Source organism: Carcharodon carcharias, chromosome 1 (genome assembly GCF_017639515.1).
Source record: "Carcharodon carcharias isolate sCarCar2 chromosome 1, sCarCar2.pri, whole genome shotgun sequence".
NCBI lineage: Eukaryota > Metazoa > Chordata > Chondrichthyes > Lamniformes > Lamnidae > Carcharodon > Carcharodon carcharias.
This window is the reverse complement of record NC_054467.1, coordinates 5,522,610-5,542,603: the sequence shown is the minus strand read 5'-3', so window position 1 is coordinate 5,542,603 and position 19,994 is coordinate 5,522,610. Positions and strand designations below refer to the sequence as shown.

General features: G+C 44.0%; 1 protein-coding gene across 1 annotated transcript in view; it reads right to left on the bottom strand.

The window, feature by feature from the left end:
- Positions 1-19,994, bottom strand: part of LOC121291345 (electrogenic sodium bicarbonate cotransporter 1-like) — a 193,240-nt gene that overhangs the window by 135,473 nt on the left and 37,773 nt on the right. Inside the window, exons 4-7 of the mRNA XM_041212447.1 lie at positions 13,342-13,474; positions 11,641-11,801; positions 10,249-10,428; positions 1,980-2,056 (exon numbers count right to left, since the gene is read on the bottom strand). Of these exons, the coding sequence (XP_041068381.1) occupies positions 1,980-2,056; positions 10,249-10,428; positions 11,641-11,801; positions 13,342-13,474 (551 nt within the window). The remainder of the gene's footprint in view (positions 1-1,979; positions 2,057-10,248; positions 10,429-11,640; positions 11,802-13,341; positions 13,475-19,994) is intronic.

Below are 19,994 nucleotides of genomic sequence, written 5' to 3'. Positions count from 1 at the left end.
TTTATGGTTTGACTTTCATTCCATTTGTCCGCACTGGCATTTGATCCTGTTAAATCCACATAAATAGTTTAAATATTTACACGCAGCCAGCTTTATAGGGAGATATGTAACAGTTCAGTTAGAGTTCTGAAGCCAGTGAGGCAGTAGGCGGGACTGAGTTAGCTCTCTAGGGATTTCACACTAACTCTTATGGAGTAGATCCAAGGTAGGAGAGTTGGCTGAATAGATACACAAATCTGCAGGTGCAACTAACCACTCTTCAGTCAAAAGGAATGACTCCCCGTTGCTCCAAAGGAAAGGGAAAATCAGAGGGCTGGGCACTCTCAGTTTCTGCAGATGTAGAATCGTGAATTTAGAGTGACCAGGTTTCCTTTAAGATCATGAGCTGTGCTCCCATGACATCCCCCCACCCCCCCCCCACCCCCCACACTCTATTAGATATGGTGTACTGCAGATCCCAATAATGTCCTATTGAAGATCAAACATTTACCCCTCACCACAATCCTCTAAAATCCACACACAAGCAATTGTTCAGCTGTCCAGTCTTTCACATTGGTTTCTCCACTCTACTGGAGAACAGTTAAACGGGAGTCCATCACTCTAAGGTAATCACGAATAAATCCAATAGGGAATTCAGAAGAAACCTCTTTATCCAGAGAGTGGTGAGAATGTGGAACTTGTGATCACATGTAGCGGTAGAAGGTGAATAGTATAAATTAAGGGGGAGCTGGATAACATGAAGGAATAAAAGTTTAAGCTGGTAGGATGAAATGAGGAGATGCAGGTGCAGCATAAGGTATTGGACTGGTCCAGTTGGCCTATTTTGTGTTGTAAATTCTATATCTTTCTATGATATTCTGGTTTTGCTTCGGTGAATGTTAGTCTCAGGCTTGTACTTCAGATTATTTTTTAAGCAACAGAGCTGATAATAGAGCAGAGTGTTTCAAACTCAGGCTCCAATTTCAAACACCGTGTCAATTAAAAATAAAACCAAAACTCTGTGGAGGTTGGAGATCTGAAATAATATCAAATACTTTTTCTGCAGGGTTGCCTACTTTTAAGACCAAAACCCTGCATTTATCTAGCATCTTTAATAAAATGTATCAAAGTCCTTCGTAGGAACAATTAGCAGGAAACATGTGACACCCAGTCAGGTAAGGAGGCAGCAAGTTAGGTGGGACAGGTTTTAGGGAGTGTCTTAATAGAGGAGAGAGAGAGAGAGAGGTTCAGGGAGGGAATTGTAGAGTTAAGCACCTCACAAGTTGAAAAAAACAGCTGCCAGTGGCGGGGTAATTAAATTTGGTGATGCATCAGAGGTCAGAGAAACACAAGGATCTTGGAGGAGATCAAACAGCGGTGATAGGGAGGGGTGAGGCCATTCAGGAATTTCAAAACAAGGATGAGAATTTTAAATTTGAAGCACATAAGAAGGAAACACTGCGCATTAAATGAATGTAACAAAACTACTAAATGAAATGCTTTGTGATTTGTTTGATTTCAACAGCAAGCTCCAAGTCTTACATCATTCTGATTTTGAAATATTTGATCATTTCCCCATTGTCATTCAGTCCAAATCCTGGAACTCCCTCCCTAACAGCACTGTGGGTGTACCTACACCACATGGACTGCAGCGGTTCAAGGAGGCAGCTCACCACCACCTTCTCAAGGACAATTAGGGGTGGGCAATAAATACTGATCATGTCAGTGATGCCTACATCTCCTGATCAAGTCAGTAATAAAAAGAAACCCTGAAAATGAGCTGTCTAAGCCAATGGGGCTAAGTTATTGAGATGTGAAAATACCAAAGCAGCCAGGGTTGGCTTTTCTTGACTTTCTTAAGGATTTGACCGTGTGAAATCTTCCTCATCCTGCCTCAGTTCCTCTGCTAGGTCTCCTCTCCCACCTGACAACAGAACACGAAGAGTCCTTCATGGATCAGTGACACATTCTGATCTGATAAAGTCAGCACTGAGAATCACCTGGTCCTTGTCCGGTTTGTCTGAGATATCGTTCATGCTTCCTGTAGTCAGATTGCGGTGGGATAATCCTGGGCTGCCTGGAAGGGAAAACCAGTGGCAGGAATTAAAACAGGACATTCGCCATTATCCACAGGAACCTAAACCTCAGCTGGGAATAGAAGCAGAAAGTTTATAGCCAGAAGAATAGATTCTGAGAGGGAGAAATAAGAGCTGCATTCCTATAAAAACTGGCTGCTCTTCCTGTTTCTTATTTGGTTCCATGTTGCAGTGCCCAGCAATTCTTCTCCACAATTTTGCCCCGCTTCAGAACATAGATTTGGGATGGGTTGTAGTCTTACGGGTGAAGCATAAGCCAACTGGAGGAGCCACTGAGGGAACTGCACCATTTTCCGGGTCACCCTCTAACTTGTCCGAGTGGAGTGAGCTACATGGACCTCACTTTTCATTGGCAGCTCGCCCTTTACGCAGGGAAGATTAGGAACTGCTGTCTGGTTTTTAAAGGACTTTAGCAGATTATAGCGGCCTCTTTTGTTCTGCGTTTGTAGCCAAAAGCAACATGCCTGAAGGTGTGAGAAGATGTTTCAGGGAGAGAAGAAGGCCAAGGTGGAGCAGTGGTGAGCTACCCAGCAGCAGAGAGTTCAGCTGCTGACTCTCCTCAGCAAACAGCTGGCAAGCCAGCTGGGTCATTTTCCCAAGTGGTCCACTTTGCAATGGCCCACAAAACAATGGCATCAGGGGTATGGCCAGTGGTGCCCTGGACTTGGGGAGGATCCCACAACTGAGGTGAAGCCCAGAGACTGATCCTGTCGCTACTGGATCCACAGTCAGAAAGGGTTTGATTTGCTATGGACTGCAGATGAGCTAGTGTTGCGCCGCCGCCCACCCCCCCCCCGCCCCCGCAACTACATCAGCCCAAGAGGAGCTGGAGGCAAAGAGGTCAGACTGGTGTTGATGAAAGCAGGCAGTGCTACCTTATGTTTAGCAATTGGGTGGGAATCCCAGTGCAAGACGCAAGAAAACTCTTTCACTGCCTCCCCTGGCAAAGCAAATTCTCCTCCTAAATTGCATCTCCAAAAACTGTGCATTGCATGCGGTCCACAATCAAGAAAGAACTTGCATTTCTACAGCATCTTTCACAACCCCAGGACATACCAAAGCGCTTTGCAGCCAATGAACTTTTATCTTTGAAGTGTGGTCACTGTTGTAATGTAGGAAGCACGGCAGCCAATTTGCCCACAGCAAGCTCCCACAAATATCTGTGTGACAATGCCCAAATAATCTTTAGTGATATTGACTTGGAGACAAAGTATTGGCCAGGACATACGAACATACAAATTGGGAGGAGTAGGCCATTCGGCCCTTCAAAGCTGTTCCACAAAGGTTACAGAACTAACTCCCGTGGGATCTTTTACATCCACCTGAGCAGGAAGATGAGGCTAAAAGCAAAATACTGCGAATGCTGGAAATCTGAACAGTTCTGATGAAGAGTCATACGGATTTGAAACATTAACTGTATTCCTCTACGCAGATGCTGTCAGACCTGCTGAGTTTTTCTTTGGGAAGATGAGGCATTGGTTTAGTGTCGCTTCCACAAGATGGCACCTCCAACAGTGAGTGCTCCCTCAGTTCTGGAATGTTTGTCAAGTGCTTTAGGGCCTCCTGGGGTCCTGAAAGGTGCTATAGGAATGAAAGTTCTTCCTTCCTGTTCTCTTTCTTGGTTTGTAAGCAGATGCAACAAAGGTTATTGGTTAATCATCAGCATAGGGACATTGAGCTGGTCTCCAAATGACCTTAATTTAAACACATGCATGGGGCCCCCATTGATTTCTAAGAATGGCACTAGGAATGATCTCTCCCCTCCCCCAGAAAATCACACAGGTTCTGAGACCAGGGTAAAACTGGTCAAGAGAGACTGGTATTCATTTTCTACCCACTACCATCTCAATTCTGTAATTAGCCCCAGTCCATATCAGACTATGGGTATCTCACACTGTTAGAGAGAGAGAGAAGTGGTTATAGATTGAGAGGAACCACTCCACATCAAGCATGGCTGACTCGAAATCTCTCCCGTTCTTAGCACCCGCCACCAGTGTGTTGGAAGGATTGGTAAGCTGATTATGAACCTGTTTGGCTGTGTCTTGGATGCTCCTTCCAAGGCTAGCAAGTGCTGGAGTAGGAATTGTAGCCAGAGCTGCAGGCTCAGAGGCAGTGATGTTACCCACTGAACCGCAAAGCCCATTCCTGAGTGTAAGATGCCTCAAATCACCCCAGAGAGGAGACACCTCACTGGAGAAAGTGAGAGCCAGTTTAATGTTTCCATAAACCCCTCTGTGCAGCAGAGGAACCATACGCTGAGGGAAAAAAAAATCTGTATATTCTGCGATTGGCTGACCATAACCTAACGGAGTGAATTCAACTGTTAACCTTTAAAAATCCACAGCAAAATTGTCCACTGACTTCTAAACAGATATACCTCAAGCTATGTTTAAGTAGATTTGCTCAGAATCAACAGAGAGACACTAGGATTGTGGATGATTCTCGATTATCTACATTGCTCTACAGATACCATCTTATTTGCTGCAGTTTCTCCCAGTCTATTTGTTCCACCTCTTATCAAATCCCCTTCTAGCTGCAAACGTGCAGAGATACTTACTGCTGGTTGAACCCACTTCCAAATCTTCTGATCTTAAAGAGGATGTAATGGGATCAGCTGATCGTAGGTTTTGATTTTCTCGTTACACTCATTTTGGGAAGCAGAATGTCGAAATAGATGCTCAAGACAGACTTTCCCATTAATCTCTAATAACTGTCCTTCGAAAGATTCACTTATTGCAAAAGGCCTATTAATACCAGAGATTCAGGTCTCAAGTGAAAGACTGGACTAAAAATACAAGGGATGTGCTGTATTTGCAGAGCGTGAGTTTCAGATCGATACTGTCGCACCCATATCGAGACAGAACGGGCTCTGCTACTGACCCCTTGTCTTGTTTATCAGTTAGATTGGCATCTAGGGGACAGTGCCTGAACTAAATTGAAAGAGCTGGATAGCAAGCCTACCAAGAGATTGTGATCAAGAAAGCAACTTCAGACCAGGGAGCTTTAGTGGGTAAATGTAGGGGCTAGAATGGGGCCGGTGAGGGGAATAGATGGAAGACATGTTCCAACAAAACCGTTTCCTTGGGTGGAAGGTGGTAGTGGGTGGGTGTTGGAGGTTGGTAGGTGGAGGGTGGTAGTTGGTGGTTGTTTTGTGGGAGGTTGGTGGTGGAGAGTGGTAGTGGGTGGGTGTTGGGAGGTTGGTAGGTGGAGGGTGGTAGTTGGTGGGCGTTTTGTGGGAGGTTGGTGGTGGTGAGTAGTAGTGGGTGGGTGTTGGAGGTTGGTAGGTAGAGGGTGGTAGTGAGCAGGTGTTTTGTGGGAGGTTGGTGGTGGAGAGTGGTAGTGGGTGGGTGTTGGGAGGTTGGTAGGTGGAGGGTGGTTGTTGGTGGGCGTTTTGTGGGAGGTTGGTGGTGGAGAGTGGTAGTGGGTGGATGTTGGAGGTTGGTAGGTAGAGGGTGGTAGTGAGCAGGTGTTTTGTGGGAGGTTGGTGGTGGAGAGTGGTAGTGGGTGGGTGTTGGGAGGTTGGTAGGTGGAGGGTGGTTGTTGGTGGGCGTTTTGTGGGAGGTTGGTGGTGGAGAGTGGTAGTGGGTGGATGTTGGAGGTTGGTAGGTAGAGGGTGGTAGTGAGCAAGTGTTTTGTGGGAGGTTGGTGGTGGAGAGTGGTAGTGGGTGGGTGTTGGAGGTTGGTAGGTAGAGGATGGTAGTGAGCAGTGTTTTGTGGGAGGTTGGTGGTGGAGAGTGGTAGTGGGTGGGTGTTGGGAGGTTGACAGGTGAGGGGTGGTAATGGGTGGGTGTTGGAGGTGTGGGAGGTTGGTGAGTGGAGGGTGCTAGTGGGCGGATGTTGGGGCATGGGAGGTTGTTGGCGGTGTAGTAGTGGTGGGTGTTGGGAGTGTCGGGGGGTTGCTAGGCAGAGGGTGGTAGTGGGCGGGTATTGGGGGTATGGGAGTTTTGTGAGCAGATGGTGGTCAGGGGTTATCACTGCGGTTGTTAACCTGTGCTAGTTGTTAACAGGGAAATGTTGACACTGGATGGGTTCCTGCTGTAGTAGAAAATGCACCAGGCAGAAAACCTGACAGGAACCAGGTGCAATGCCCAATATCAGTCTTCACTGACTTCAGTGGGTATAAAGACTAGTGGTTCCCCCAATCCTGCCTGTTGCCTACCCATCCTGTTAAGTCAAATCTCAGAGCAAAGGTGTTGCTGGTGCTTCAAAAATGGGACCTGCCAAAAACTACCTTATATTGTGAAAGTGTCTCTTTAAGATGCTCCCCATAGGAACAGGAGGAGGCCATTCAGCCCTTGAACCTGTTCTGTCATTCAATTAAATCATGGCTGATCTGTATTTTTACTCCATCCACCAGCCTTGCTTCATGACCCTTAATCTCCTTACACAACAAAAACCAATCAATCTCATCTTTTCAATTCCCATTGACCTCCAGCCTCAGCAGCTTTTTGGGGGGAGAGAGAGTTCCAGATTTCCACTCCCCTTTGTGTGAAGAAGTGCTTCCTGACATCACCCCTGAACGGCCTGGCTCAAACTTTAATGTTCTGGCCCCTTGTTCTGGAGTTCCCCGCACCCCCCCCCCCCCACCCCCCCACACCCACCACCAGGGGAAATAGTTTCTCTCTATCAACCCTATTAAACCCTTAAATCATCTTAAACACCTCAATTACATCACCCCTTAATCTTCTACACTTGAGGAAATACAAGCCATGTCTACGCATGGGAGCATAAAGGGCATTGGATTACTATTGCCTGGTAGCGTTCCCTTGTAGCCTCAACCACATTGTCACCCTCCCCACCGCCACTATCGTTACCTCATTGGCATGTGTTGGACTTACTGAGCAGTGCCATGCTTTGGCTCTGCTGGGCTCGGAGGTCCTGGTCCGAGCTTCGGAATGCCAGGCAAGGCATAGAGTTCTCGAGTGGACTGCAAACTTATTGTAGGCCGTCGAAAGCGAGATGGAGTATGCATAGCAGCAAGGCAAAGGTGAGAGAGAAAGAAAAATCTAGCAGCAGCAGTGGGAAATTCAATTTACAGCAAAGACAAGGACAGTAAAAAGAGAAAGTGGCAGAGCAGCAGCCTGATCCTCGGACATTACTGCAGGAATCATAACAAACAAAAATCAACACATCAAATTTCATCTCTCACCATGTTGCTCATCAAACTTTATCAACCAGGGAATGTGTCTTACTCAAAAACTTCAGTTTGAGAAATGTATGCACATTTATTCCATTTCCACAAAAGTGCAAATTTATTCCAATATTTTAAAAGTGTAAATTTATTTCAAGATTTCACAAACTCAAATTGTTTCCAATACTTGGATAAACTGCACGATGAATCTGTCGTTAGTCAATTAGTTTGGCAAACGCAAGTCCCCACCCTAACTAATCAGTTCAAACCTGGTCAATAAAGTTTAACTGCAAAAATGAATTAAGATGTAAAATCTCAATTACATATCCTTAAGTTTACAAATCTGTAACATCGAATAAAGACCTAATGAATCTTTGGAAAACAATTTCAACTGAGACAGATTAAGATTCCATGAAGTTATTCCAATTAATTAGGCTGTCTTTTTCTGAATTATAATCCATTTTTAGCATTGTTCTTTCACCAAATACAAGATGGATATGTAACATTTAAAAACATATTAAAAATTCGAAATAATATACATCATGGGAACATCAAAAGATTTAAACAGTGCATGATAGTATATAAATGCTGGCCTAGCCAGTGATGCCAACATCCCATGAATGAATAAAAAAAGGGTAAAGTTTGTGAGGCAGAGCCCCCGGTACAGAGTTTCACTTGGTGGAAAGCATGGAACGAAGAATTTGGAGAGAGGAAATCGATAATTTGTCATTCATTCCGCCAATGGAACGCCACAAATTGGCATTTGTTGCCCCCTGGCACCCCAATTTTTCAATTTGTGACTGCAGTGCAGGCCAGTGTACAGGGAGGGAGCCTCACAAGATTTATCCCTATTCAAAAACCAAGGTCCAACAACTCCACCACCAACGTTCCAAATGATTTCATGTATGGTAATCATACCCAAAGATGTTGTAGTGACTGACTGGCTTTGTAATCGACCCAGATCTCTGTTACACCCTGTGGTTCAGCTCTAATGAGTGAATAATTACCAATCGGCACCCTATTGACTTATTGAGAAAGAATATATTCTATTGTATCAGATCAACAGAATGGAAGATTATTTAAAACGTTAATCAAAAGAAATATATATGTTATAGCTTTACAGCTTCTGAAACTTTCAAACCCTGTGTGTAATTTAGGTTTCAAATCTCTTTACTGTGCATTCTCCAAATACAAATTGTTTTACACAACAATAATGGGATCCACTGCCTGAAAGGGAAGCAGATTCAATAGTAACTTAGAAAAGGGGAATTGGATAAATGCCTAAAGGGGAGAAAATTGCAGCTCAATGGAGAAAGAGCAGAGGGAGTAGGCTTAATTGCACAGTTCTTTGAAAGAGCCGGCACAGGCATCACAGACTGAATGGCCTCCTTCGGTGCCTATGATCCTACAATCCTAGATTGTGTCGAATGCCATCATGGGAAAGAAACAATGAACTTCACACTGAGGATTAAGCCAGTCAATCAGTACTCCATCTGAAAAACCAATCAGTTTCAAAAGTTAGGATAGAGACAGAAACACTAATTAGGGAAAGGGACACCTCTTCAAATGTGAAGTTAGAGGCATCTCTTGTCAGTTGATAAATGGGAGCTTCAGGGAATTATTTTGGGGCAGTGGGAGCAGAGAACTATATCAAAAAAGTTGAAAAGGGGACTCACTAAGCAGGGACATGGAACCAATTGCCAAAGGGTACAATTTTAAATGGAAAAATGAACCGTCATTAACTCAATGTCATATCAACAAGGTTTTAAATTTTCCACAGGGATAGAAACAAAAAAACTGCAGATGCTGGAAATCCAAAACAAAAACAGAATTACCTGGAAAAACTCAGCAGGTCTGGTAGCATCGGCGGAGAAGAAAAGAGTTGACGTTTCGAGTCCTCATGACCCTTCGACAGAACTTGAGTTCGAGTCCAAGAAAGAGTTGAAATATAAGCTGGTTTAAGGTGTGTGGGGGGGGGGCAGAGAGAGAGAGAGAGAGAAGTGGAGGGGGTTGGTGTGGTTGTAGGGACAAACAAGCAGTGATAGCCTATCACTGCTTGTTTGTCCCTACAACCACACCAACCCCCTCCACTTCTCTCTCTCTCTCTCCGCGGCCCCCCACACACCTTAAACCAGCTTATATTTCAACTGTTTCTTGGACTCAAACTCAAGTTCTGTCGAAGGGTCGTGAGGACTCGAAACGCCAACTCTTTTCTTCTCCGCCGATGCTGCCAGACCTGCTGAGTTTTTCCAGGTAATTCTGTTTTTGTTTTAAATTTTCCACATCTATCTGATGATGGGTAGCTCTGATTTACATGTTTCTCTGAACAATGGCTTACCATCTTGTTTTATCACTCCATTGTGACAAATTACAACTGAGTCAATTCCCACTGTTTGGTGCTTTTAAAAAGGTGTGGTGAGTGTAACGCTGATTATTTATTGTCTGTGGCACTGGGAACATATTTTAAGACCACAGTTGAAGATGCAGTCAGTGGTTTAGTACTAACTACAGGACAATCGTAAACAGCAACAGGCATCTGAAGTCCTTCAACATAGACAACGAGCTGTAAATGAGAAAATAGCATACAAATGACTTCTGTGAGGAATTTCTTACATGTAAATCATTCTTTCCTCTGTGTGTCTTTATCAATTACTTCACGCAAAGGATGTTAGAAATCGAACTCTCTCCTCCAAAAAGCTGTGAGGGTGGGGGGATGGGGGTGCAGGGTCAAACCAAAGGTTGACATATTTGTTGGTTAAAGATATTAAGAATTATGGAACCAAGCTGGATAAATGGAGTTAAAATGCAGATCAGCCCTGGGACACAGTGGGCTGATGACAATTGGATCTGGAATCTGTCTTTCGATGAACAGCCTATATGGGGCAGGAATATGAATGGATTATCCTTCCCATGGTATGAAACCATACATGTTAGATAATATGGGTTAGTGATGGAATGTATAATGGTGGAGGGGAGCTGGGGTGGGGGAGGTTGAGGAGTAAGAGAATGGAGGTGACTGCAGCAAATTGGCACCTGCATTACCATTATCTGAGGCGGAAAACAGCCTACTTGCACTGGACACTGTCTTTCCGATTTCAGCCAGTGAGCGGAGGTTAGATTTCTTGGTCTGATGCCGATGCTTGCGTAAGAGAGCATAGGTCACTTTCTCCTTCAGCTCTGGTTTCAACAGTCCATGTGCAACTTGGTTGTCGATGATTAGCTCTGCCAAAACACAAAGGGATCAATCATTTTGGGAGGCTGGAAATTGCACTCAATTCTGAACTCTGCCATCTTAAGGTCACAACCAAAGGTTTCAAACACCACCAATAAAGAAAGAACCTGTATTTCTTACAGCCCCTTTCACATCCTCAGGATATCTCAAAGCACTTTACAGCCAATGAAGTAATTTTTGAATTGTAGTCACTGTTGGAATGTAGGAAACATAACAGCCAATTTGTGCGCAGCAAGCTCCTGTAATCCACAATGTGACAAAATGCCCCAATAATCTGTTTTCAGTGATCTTGGCTGAGAGATGACTGTTGGCCAGGACACCAGGGAGAACTCCTGATCTCTTCTTCAAAATAATGGCTGTGGGATTTTTTTTAACATCTACCTGAGTGGGCAGACAAAGCCTTTGTTTAACATTTCATCCAAAACACAGCGCCTCCAACAGAGCACCACTCCCTCAGTAACCGCACTAAATTTGTATATATATATTGTATTGATGTGGCATCTTTCAGAGCGTTAGCTTAGATTTTGACCTTGAATCTCTAGAACGGGGCTTGAGCTTCTTATCTTCTGACTTGGTGCAAGAGTGTTAGCCATTGAGTTGTAGCTATCGACTAACAAAGAGCCTATGGAGTGCAGGGCGTCCCTCATGCCCAATTCCTGATATATTCCCTGACATGTGCATCTCTGCACTAGGACCAATAATTTTTTGAAAATATTTCAAATAGGGTTTAAGTTGTGTAAGAGTACGAATAGCCCAGATCCTCTGCAATGTGCTGCCAGTTGGTGTGCTCAGTGCTGACTGTATCTCTTCAAGAGGGTGCTGGACTGGAGCAGAGATTACATCGTATAGAAGGTCAGTGTCCTTACAGGGAACACTAGGGCCATGTGATGACTTAAACTAGTTATATCGCCTCAAGAGGCCAGAGAGGAATTTCCCAATGTACTTGCCCCTAATTAGTCCTGTGTTTTGTTCTTTGCCTTTCCCTGGAGTTTACTTTGCTGGCAGTTTGTGGGGGTTATGGGGTGGGGGGGAATGGGGTCAGGTGCGGGGAGAAGGGTGATATGTCTAGTTGTGATGGTGCAGCCATCATGAGGTGTAGCACAGGCTTAACCAGCTATTTTTTCTCTTGCCCCTCATTTTCATATGTTGGTAATAGTGATAGCAAAGGGGCTGGGTTAGGGGAACCAGAGGTGAAAACTTACCAGTGATCTGAGGGAGGGTAGAGGCTTCCAAATCCAACAGGACTAATCCCTTCTCTATACAGGTCCGAAGTTCAAATAAACTGTGCAAGGAGAGTGTGGCCACATGAGGCTTGCTCCATCGCTCCCCACCCTCTTCAACCTTCTCTTCAAATTTGATCCACCTGTGAAAGAGGAAAGAGGCCATTAAAAAATACGACTGCATATAGTGACCCCACAAGGTGATTGGATGATTCCCCCACCATTCATGCCTAGAGACCACTCTTCTATAAGTGCCTGGGATTGATTTTACAACATTATTCGTATTGCGTAACTATCCTCCACTCATCGCATTCTTCCGGAAAAATCAGTCTGCTGTTATCGGGAAACTTTGCTGTAGTTTCAGTTACAAATTTGGTGAGTACATACACTCTGTTTGTTGTAGTTTATGAATAAGTTAAACCAGAAGTCAGGTCCCCAGCTCCATCTCACTGACTGACACAATGGTGTCATTAGTTACTCTATCAACAAATATTGGGAGAGAACTATAGCTTCTTAACCATTCTAGAGCAGTCATTGTAATTCAGTGTTCACGTTCACAATCAGCAATGTCACATTAACACTGGCATACATGCCAGCCAAAAGTTTCGAGGAGATTTTACAGATTTAAAAATACCTTCTAGGGAAGCGGGCATCATCAACTGCACATCTCCTGAGATAACAACATCACTTGCATTAGCATCTTCCACAACCTCAGCATGTCCCAAAGCACTTTGCAGCCAATGAAGTACTTTTTTAAGTATAGCCACTGTTGTAATGTAAGAAATGTGGTAGCCAGTTTGTGCACAGCAAGCTCCCAAAAACAGCAATGTGATGATGACCAGGTAATTTATTTCAGTGATGTTAGTTGAGGAATAAATATTGGCCGAGGAGACCAGAGTGAACTCCTCTGCTCTTTTCAGGACTTTGGCAAGAAATTGAGGATGGAGATGGGGCAGGGCAGGAAGGTTTGGTTAGTTGGAAGCAGCTTAATGGGAATGGGGTGTAAAGAAGCAGGAGGTGGGTATCACAGACAAGGTAACTTTGGGGAAGGACATGGGGAGAGATAATGGAGACATTGGTGAGAGGGGGCAGATTTGAGGGCTAGAATAAGGGAGGCTTAAAGGAAGGTTTGGCTTTGTAAGGATGGGGAGGGAGGAAATTCACAGATAAAGCTTGAATAAATAGTCTCTACCTTGAGGACAAGGAAAATCACAAACTCCTTAAGTGAGGGTGAAGGGGGAATCTGAACACTGACTCTGTCAAACTGCACTGAGGTTCTCAGCACTTAGATGAGTATGATGTTCCACACAGAGTGTGGACTCCACACCTATAGATGGTGGTAGGAGTCTCATGGCTTGTATTGTGGACTCTTAAACATGGTGATAGGTTCCTACATATGTCAGACATCTGGCGAATCAAAAAAAAGATGTATACATATCCTGTGGCCAATATTTATCACTCAACTTACATCTCTAAAATAGACTGTCTGGTCATTGATCACATTGTTCTTTATGGGATCTTGCTGTGTGCTAATTGCCTGCTGCACTCCTTACATAGCAGCAGTGACTACACTTCAAAAGCACTTCATTGGCTTTGGGTGCTCTGAAGTCAAGATGCTGTGAAAAAATAAGTTCTTTATTTTTATTTCAATTGGCAATTTTCTTAACAAGTATGTTCTCCTACCTAGCAGTCTCCTTCCATTCCATCTCCTGCCCGTCAACGGCCAAAAGTTCATCCAGTTCCGTGAAGAGCTGAGGAGCGGGACTCTCATCATCTTCACCAAGGATGAAGCGAATCCTCTCAGCCGCTGGTGAAACTATAGTGGTAGACATAGTATTGTTACCTGGCTGCGATATAATGAATCACACACAACATCATGCATTTATAGAGTACTTTTAATGTCGATTAAAACGTTCCCAAAGTGCTTCAAAGGAAGATCTGACAAGAATTTGACACTCAGCCACATAAGGAAATATTAGGACAAATGACCAGAAACTCTTAATCAAAGGGATAGATTTTAAGGAGTTGTCTTAAAAGAGTTGTGGTTGGGGGGTGGGGGTGGGAGGTGGAGAGGTTTAAGGAAGGAATTTCAGAGCTCAGGGCCCAGGAAGATAAACATGAAGCCACCAATGGTGAAGCAATGGAAATTAGGGATGCTTAAGAGGCCAGAATTGAAGGAGAGCAGAAATTTCAGAGAGTTGGAGTGCTGGAGATGGTTACAGAGATAGAAGGGGGATGATTTCAATGCAAGGATGAGAAGTTTACAGTCTGGTTTAATCTCCATAGACATTAGACTTCACTATGAACTTCACAAGCTATAATTAAAATTCCCTTTTCATCAGGCATTATTACATTGTGTTGCCCGTGATCAGCTGACAATTTCAAGGTTTTTTAAAATAACACAAGATGGTGTTAGAGCTGGAAAAGAAATGTAAGAGAGAAAGAAATTATTCCAGCATCTCCTACTGGCTCAGGCTTGAAACTGCACCATTACAGACAACTGTTTACATACAATTTATTAAGTTTGCTTCAAATTTCCACTCCTCCATCACTTTCACATGGTCCATCACTGGCACTTCCCTTCCCTTCCTTGACCTCTTTGTCTCAATTTCTGGTGATAGACTATCCACCAATATTCATTACAAGCCTACCGACTCCCACAGCTCCTCACACCCCGGTTCCTGTAAGGACTCCATCCCATTCTCTCAGTTCCTTCGCCTCCGTCGCATCTGTTCTGATGATGCCACTTTCCAAAACAGTTCTTCTGACATGTCTTCCTTCTTCCTTAATCAAGGTTTTCCACCCATGGTGGTTGACAGGGCCCTCAACTGTGTCTGGCCCAACTCCTGTGCCTCTGCCCTCACACCTTCCTCTCCTTCCCAGAACCCCTTTCCTCACTTTTCGACCCACCAGCCTTCTCATTCAAAGGATCAACCTCCGCCATTTCCACCAACTCCAGCATGATACCACCACCAAACCCATCTTCCCTTCACCCCCGCTGGTGGCATTCTGTAGGGATCGTTCCTTCCGGGACACCCTGGTCCACTCCTCCATCACTCCCTACACCTCAACCCCTTCCCACGGCACCTTCCCAGCAACCACAGAAGGTGCAACACCTCCCCCTTTATTTCCCCTCTCCTCACCGTCCAAGGGCCCAAACATTCCTTTCAAGTGCATTTCACTTGCACTTCCCTTGATTTAGTCTATTGCATTCGCTGCTCCCAATGCGGTTTCCTCTACACCGAAGAGACCAAACGTAAACTGGGTGACCGCTTTGCAGAACACCTTCGGTCTGTCCGCAAGCATGACCCAAACCTCCCTGTCGCTTGCCATTTCAACACTCCACCCTACTCTCATGCCCACATGTCCATCCTTGGCCTGTTGCAATGTTCCAGTGAAGCTCAACGCAAACTGGAGGAACAGCACCTCATCTTCCGACTGGGCACTTTACAGCCTTCCGGACTGAATATTGAGTTCAACAACTTCAGACCATGAACTCTCTCCTTCATCCTCACCCCCTTTTGAGATCCCCTTTTTTTCTAATAATTATTATATATATTTTTTATATTTTTTTTCTTTTCCCACCTATTTCTATTTTTATTTTAAAAATTTATTCCCATCCATTGTTTTACCTCCACCTTTTAGCCTGTTTAGATCCCCCATCCCCCACCCCACCTCCACTAGGGTATCTGTCAATTGCTCATCCTGCTTTCTACCCTTAATGTTACCATTAGCACCTTTCTTAGCTAATATCACCACCGTCAACACCCCTTTGTCCTTCTGTCTATGACATCTTTGGCAATCTCTCCTTTGCCTCCACCTATCACTGGTCCTCTATCCAGCTCCACCTCTCCCAAGCCCCTCTACCAGCTTATATTTCACCTCATTTCTCTATTTCCTTAGTTCTGATGAAGAATCATACGGACTCGAAACGTTAACTGTGTTCCTCTCCGCAGATGCTGTCAGACCTGCTGAGTTTTTCCAGCAATTTTTGTTGCTGTTTACATACAGGATTTTTGCTTCTAAATGTTTAGACAGCGTCTGGTATTTTCCAATCCTGTGGTGGTGGGACGCACTGCAGGAAATTCGGCAGCCCAGCCAAGAGTCCATTGACTTTTGGCAGGACCGAATGATCCAGGTGGTGGATAGGGTTGGAAAATCCTGTCCAGTGGGTTTCAATTTTAAGTATTGACATAAAAGTGCGACCAAAAGTTATGGAATTAGAAAATGTGAGCCCAATTATATTACAGCAATGTATATGTTCATAAATGTCTATATTCCATATATATATGTATGTTAGTAATTCCTGTTTATCTAGGTCCATAAATATAAGATAGTTACTATTAAACCCAAGAGGAAATTCAAACTCCTTTACCCAGAGAGTGGTGAGAATGTGGAACCTGCTACCATAGGGAGTGGTTGAGGCGAATGGTATAGATGTAATTAAGAGCATATTAGTTAAAGAAGGAGCAAGGAAGAGAATGATACGTTGATGGGAGTTCGGGGAGATGGGGTTAAAGGGAGGTTTGTGGGGCTGCATAAACACTAGTTGGGCTGAATGGCCCTGTAAATTCTATGCAAGGTTATTTAACAAATAAGCAATTAGTGAGAAATTCCTCTAATGTGAAACTTGAAAGAATTTATTAATCAGTTTACAATGCCCATTGTTTAGGCACAGACTGACCTTTGCAGAAGTTTCTGAATTCATTTAATCTTTGTGCACTTTAATCTTTACACCACAAATGCAGCATCTGGGCCAAACTGGTTTCACTTCACTCTGACGCAGTTACAGTGTAGATACAGCCTGAATCTAGAGCCAGGGCCTGACACAGGAGCAAAGAAGAAGGTCTCACTCCACTTTACATGGGAGTCAATCTGGGCTTTAGCCAAAGATTTCTCACCTTTATTGCCTGCGCAAAGTCTAAATCGCTCCTCACCAGAGCTAACCTCAGTGTGTCAGCCTGGATCAACAGGTAACAAACACTCTGTCTCCTTGGAGTCAGATAGTCATGGCTTCAAGTCCCACTTCAGAGACTTGAGCACAAAATCCAGCCAGACGCACCAAATGCAGTACTGAGGGGTTGTCTTTTGGATGAGAAAGGCCCTCTCAAGTGGCAGTGAAAGATTCCAAGGCACTATTTTGAAGAGGACGAGGGGAGTTCTCCCCAGTGTCCCAGTCAACATTTATCCCTTAAACAACATCACAAAAACAGATTATCTGGTCATTATCATATTACTGGTAGTGGGAGCTTGAATTGATGGCCATGTTTCCTACATTACAACAGTGACTACACTTCGAATGTACCCTATTGGCTGTAAAACATTTTGGGATACCCTGAGGTTGTGAAAGGTGCTATATAAATTCAAGTCTTTTTTGTAAGCATAACCTTAGTTTCTATTGCCAGTGGGGAAGTCAGTGAATGGCTTGACCATTTTATGATGAGACTGAAATGGATGATCTGACACCAAGTCAATTCAATTAGTCATCTTCCGTCAAAATGGGCAATCACTTCACATCACAGCTGAGGTGATAATGTGGAAAGCACAATCAATAGTGATGAACCAAGAAGCATTAGAACCTTAGCACTGGTTTGTGCCTCTTTTGTTTCATTTATAAAACTCAGTAAAACTTGGATTCACTTAAATCAACTAAGAATTAATAACAGCAACTTGCATTCATGTAGCACCCTTTAATGTAAACTGTCCCAAGGTGCTTTGCAGGTGCAATTATCAAGCAAATTTTAACAGTGAGTGCTATAAGGAGATTTTAGGATTGACGATCAAAAGCTTGATCAAAGAGGCAGGTTTTAAGGAGGAGGGAGAGGAACAAGAGGCTGAGAGGTTTAAGGAGAAAATTTCACAGTTTAGGGCCCAGGCAACTGAAGGCAAGGCCACCAATGGTGGAGCGATTAAAATCGGGGAAGCTTAAGAGACCAGAATTAGATGAGTGCAGAGATCTCGGAGGGTTGTGGGACTGGTGGAGATTACAGAGATAGGGAGGGGCAAGGCTAGGGAGGGATTTGAAAATTAGTGAAAGGCTGTTCACCACCTACTTCACTTGGCTTCTCTTTCTTGAGATGAATAAATCAGTTGATCCTTCTCTCTGTGCACAAGTTGTTTTATTGTCATTTAAAGTTAGTTCATGGGGCGGAATGCATTATTTGAAATGATAAAGCAGCTCCCTCAGTCTTAAATGTGCTGTTTGGAAGCCTTGTATCAGCAAAGTCAATAGTACTTTCAGAGGGAAATTGGATAACTATTTGAAGGGGAGAACATTCCCAGGGCTATGGGGAAAGACCTGGGGGGTGGGACTAATTGGATAACTCTTTCAATGGGCTGGCACAAGCACAATGGGCTGAATGGCCTCTCTCTGTCTTATATGATTCTGGAATACCTCAGCAATACTGAGGCATATGGACCAGAAAACTGAGGTCTGACCCCTGTATCTGTTTAGTTTGCTCTTGGGAACGTAGAGAACCTTTTGAATCAAGTCCATGTCCCTGCTATCATGGTGGCTCTGTCTGTTATTTAACAAATTACCCTTGATGACATCTAAGCTGCTTGCCACTTACAAATTGTCCAAAATCCAGGGTAAGATGAGAGGTAGTGTTTACACAATTGACCACTACAACCTCTGGCCTGCCTCTAGGGTTGCCAACTGTGATTAAATGTATTCCTGGATGTTTCATCACATGACTTGCCCCCCCATGCTCCAGCATTTGTCAGCCAGCACATCCATCCTTCTGATGCACTGCCTTCCCAAAAATTGGAAAGTAAAAGGACTCTTTACCCAATTGGATGTTGCTTGACTATCAGTCAAACAGCCTTTTAAAATATTTTTATATGCAGTAAAGAGAAACGCTCAAAGAAAATTACCAAATTTTTTAATGCCCTTATGATTTTTTCTCCAGGATTGCACACAGCACTGTCCTGGAGACTGATTTTCAATTGTTGGAAATTCCGGGCCAATTCTGGAGGGTTGGCAACCCCACCTGCCTCTGGTCAGGCCCCAGGCAGAGGATTGTGTCCAATTCCTGCCACCACACTTTCGGAAGGATGTCAAGGTCTTAGAGGGAGTGCAGAGGTGATTTACTAGAATGGTACTAGAGGAACTTCAGTCACATGCAGAGATTAGAAAAGCTGGGTTTGTTCTGCTTAGAGCAGAGATGGTTAGGGGGAGATTCAATGGAGGTGTTCAAAATTATGAGGGGGTTTGATAGAGTAAATAAGGAGAAACTGTTTCCATTGGCAGGAGGGTCAGCAACCAGAGGACATGCAACTGAAACAATTGACAAATGAAATAGAGGGGAAATGAGGAGACATTTCCTCATATAGAGGGTGGTTGTGATCTGGAACCCTCAATCTGAAAGGGTAGTGGAAGCAGGAACTTTCATAAGGCAAATAGACCTGTGCTTGAAGAGGACTAATCTGCAGGGTTATGGGGAAAAAGCAGGGGGGCGTGGTAATAAATGAATAGCATCATGCTGTCAAAATCTATCATTCTAATGCTGTCCCTCAATCCCTCAGATTGGGGTTTAGCAAAAAGGCAATGGCCTGTCAAACACTCTGTCCCAGACTTCTACCGAAATGGGGTCATTTGAGTGAGGGAGTTGCTGGCACCTGACTAGTAAAATAAAAGTGCAGGAATGAGTCACGAAAGGGGAAATTCAAAAGCACAATGGTTGTGTAAATTTTAGGTTCAGTTGTAGATGCCAATCACAAGAAATTATCAACCAGAACATTCCTGGAGGCAGCCAAAACTTGCAAGTCATTTTTGCAAAGGTTAGAAAGCCATTCTGATTGTGAGCAACCCTTGGCCCCTCCACTGCAATGTTGACACTTCAAGGTGTGTGCTGCTCAAGAGCCAGAGGAAGTAGGGACAGAGGGATAATTTCACCAACAGCTCACCTGCTTTAAAATCATTTTAAGCCCGTTCTGCTTTTAACACTCCTGTAAAATGCACCAGCCAGTTCCAGCCTTCTATTTAATACAAGTTTTACTAGTGTTTAAACACCTCCAGGAGTAACCTGCTGAACTTGGGACTGGTTTCAAATGTGCTCCAGCCAGAATAGAGCACTGGATCCAGGAAAGGTAATGAAAAAATAAGATACTTGGGCAAGGTTACTAATGACCCTCCAGGATTGCCCTGGAATCTAAGAAGACTAAGCTCCAGGATACTGCAGTGGGCAGTAACCTTAGAGAAAAAAAACACAGGGGCATTAAAAGTAAAGTTGCATTTTTAATGTCCATTTTCTTTGAATATTCCCGTTTATTAGTTCTAAAAATATTGGAGAGTGTGTGTGTGTTCATGAGTGTGTTAGACTGTCCCATGAACG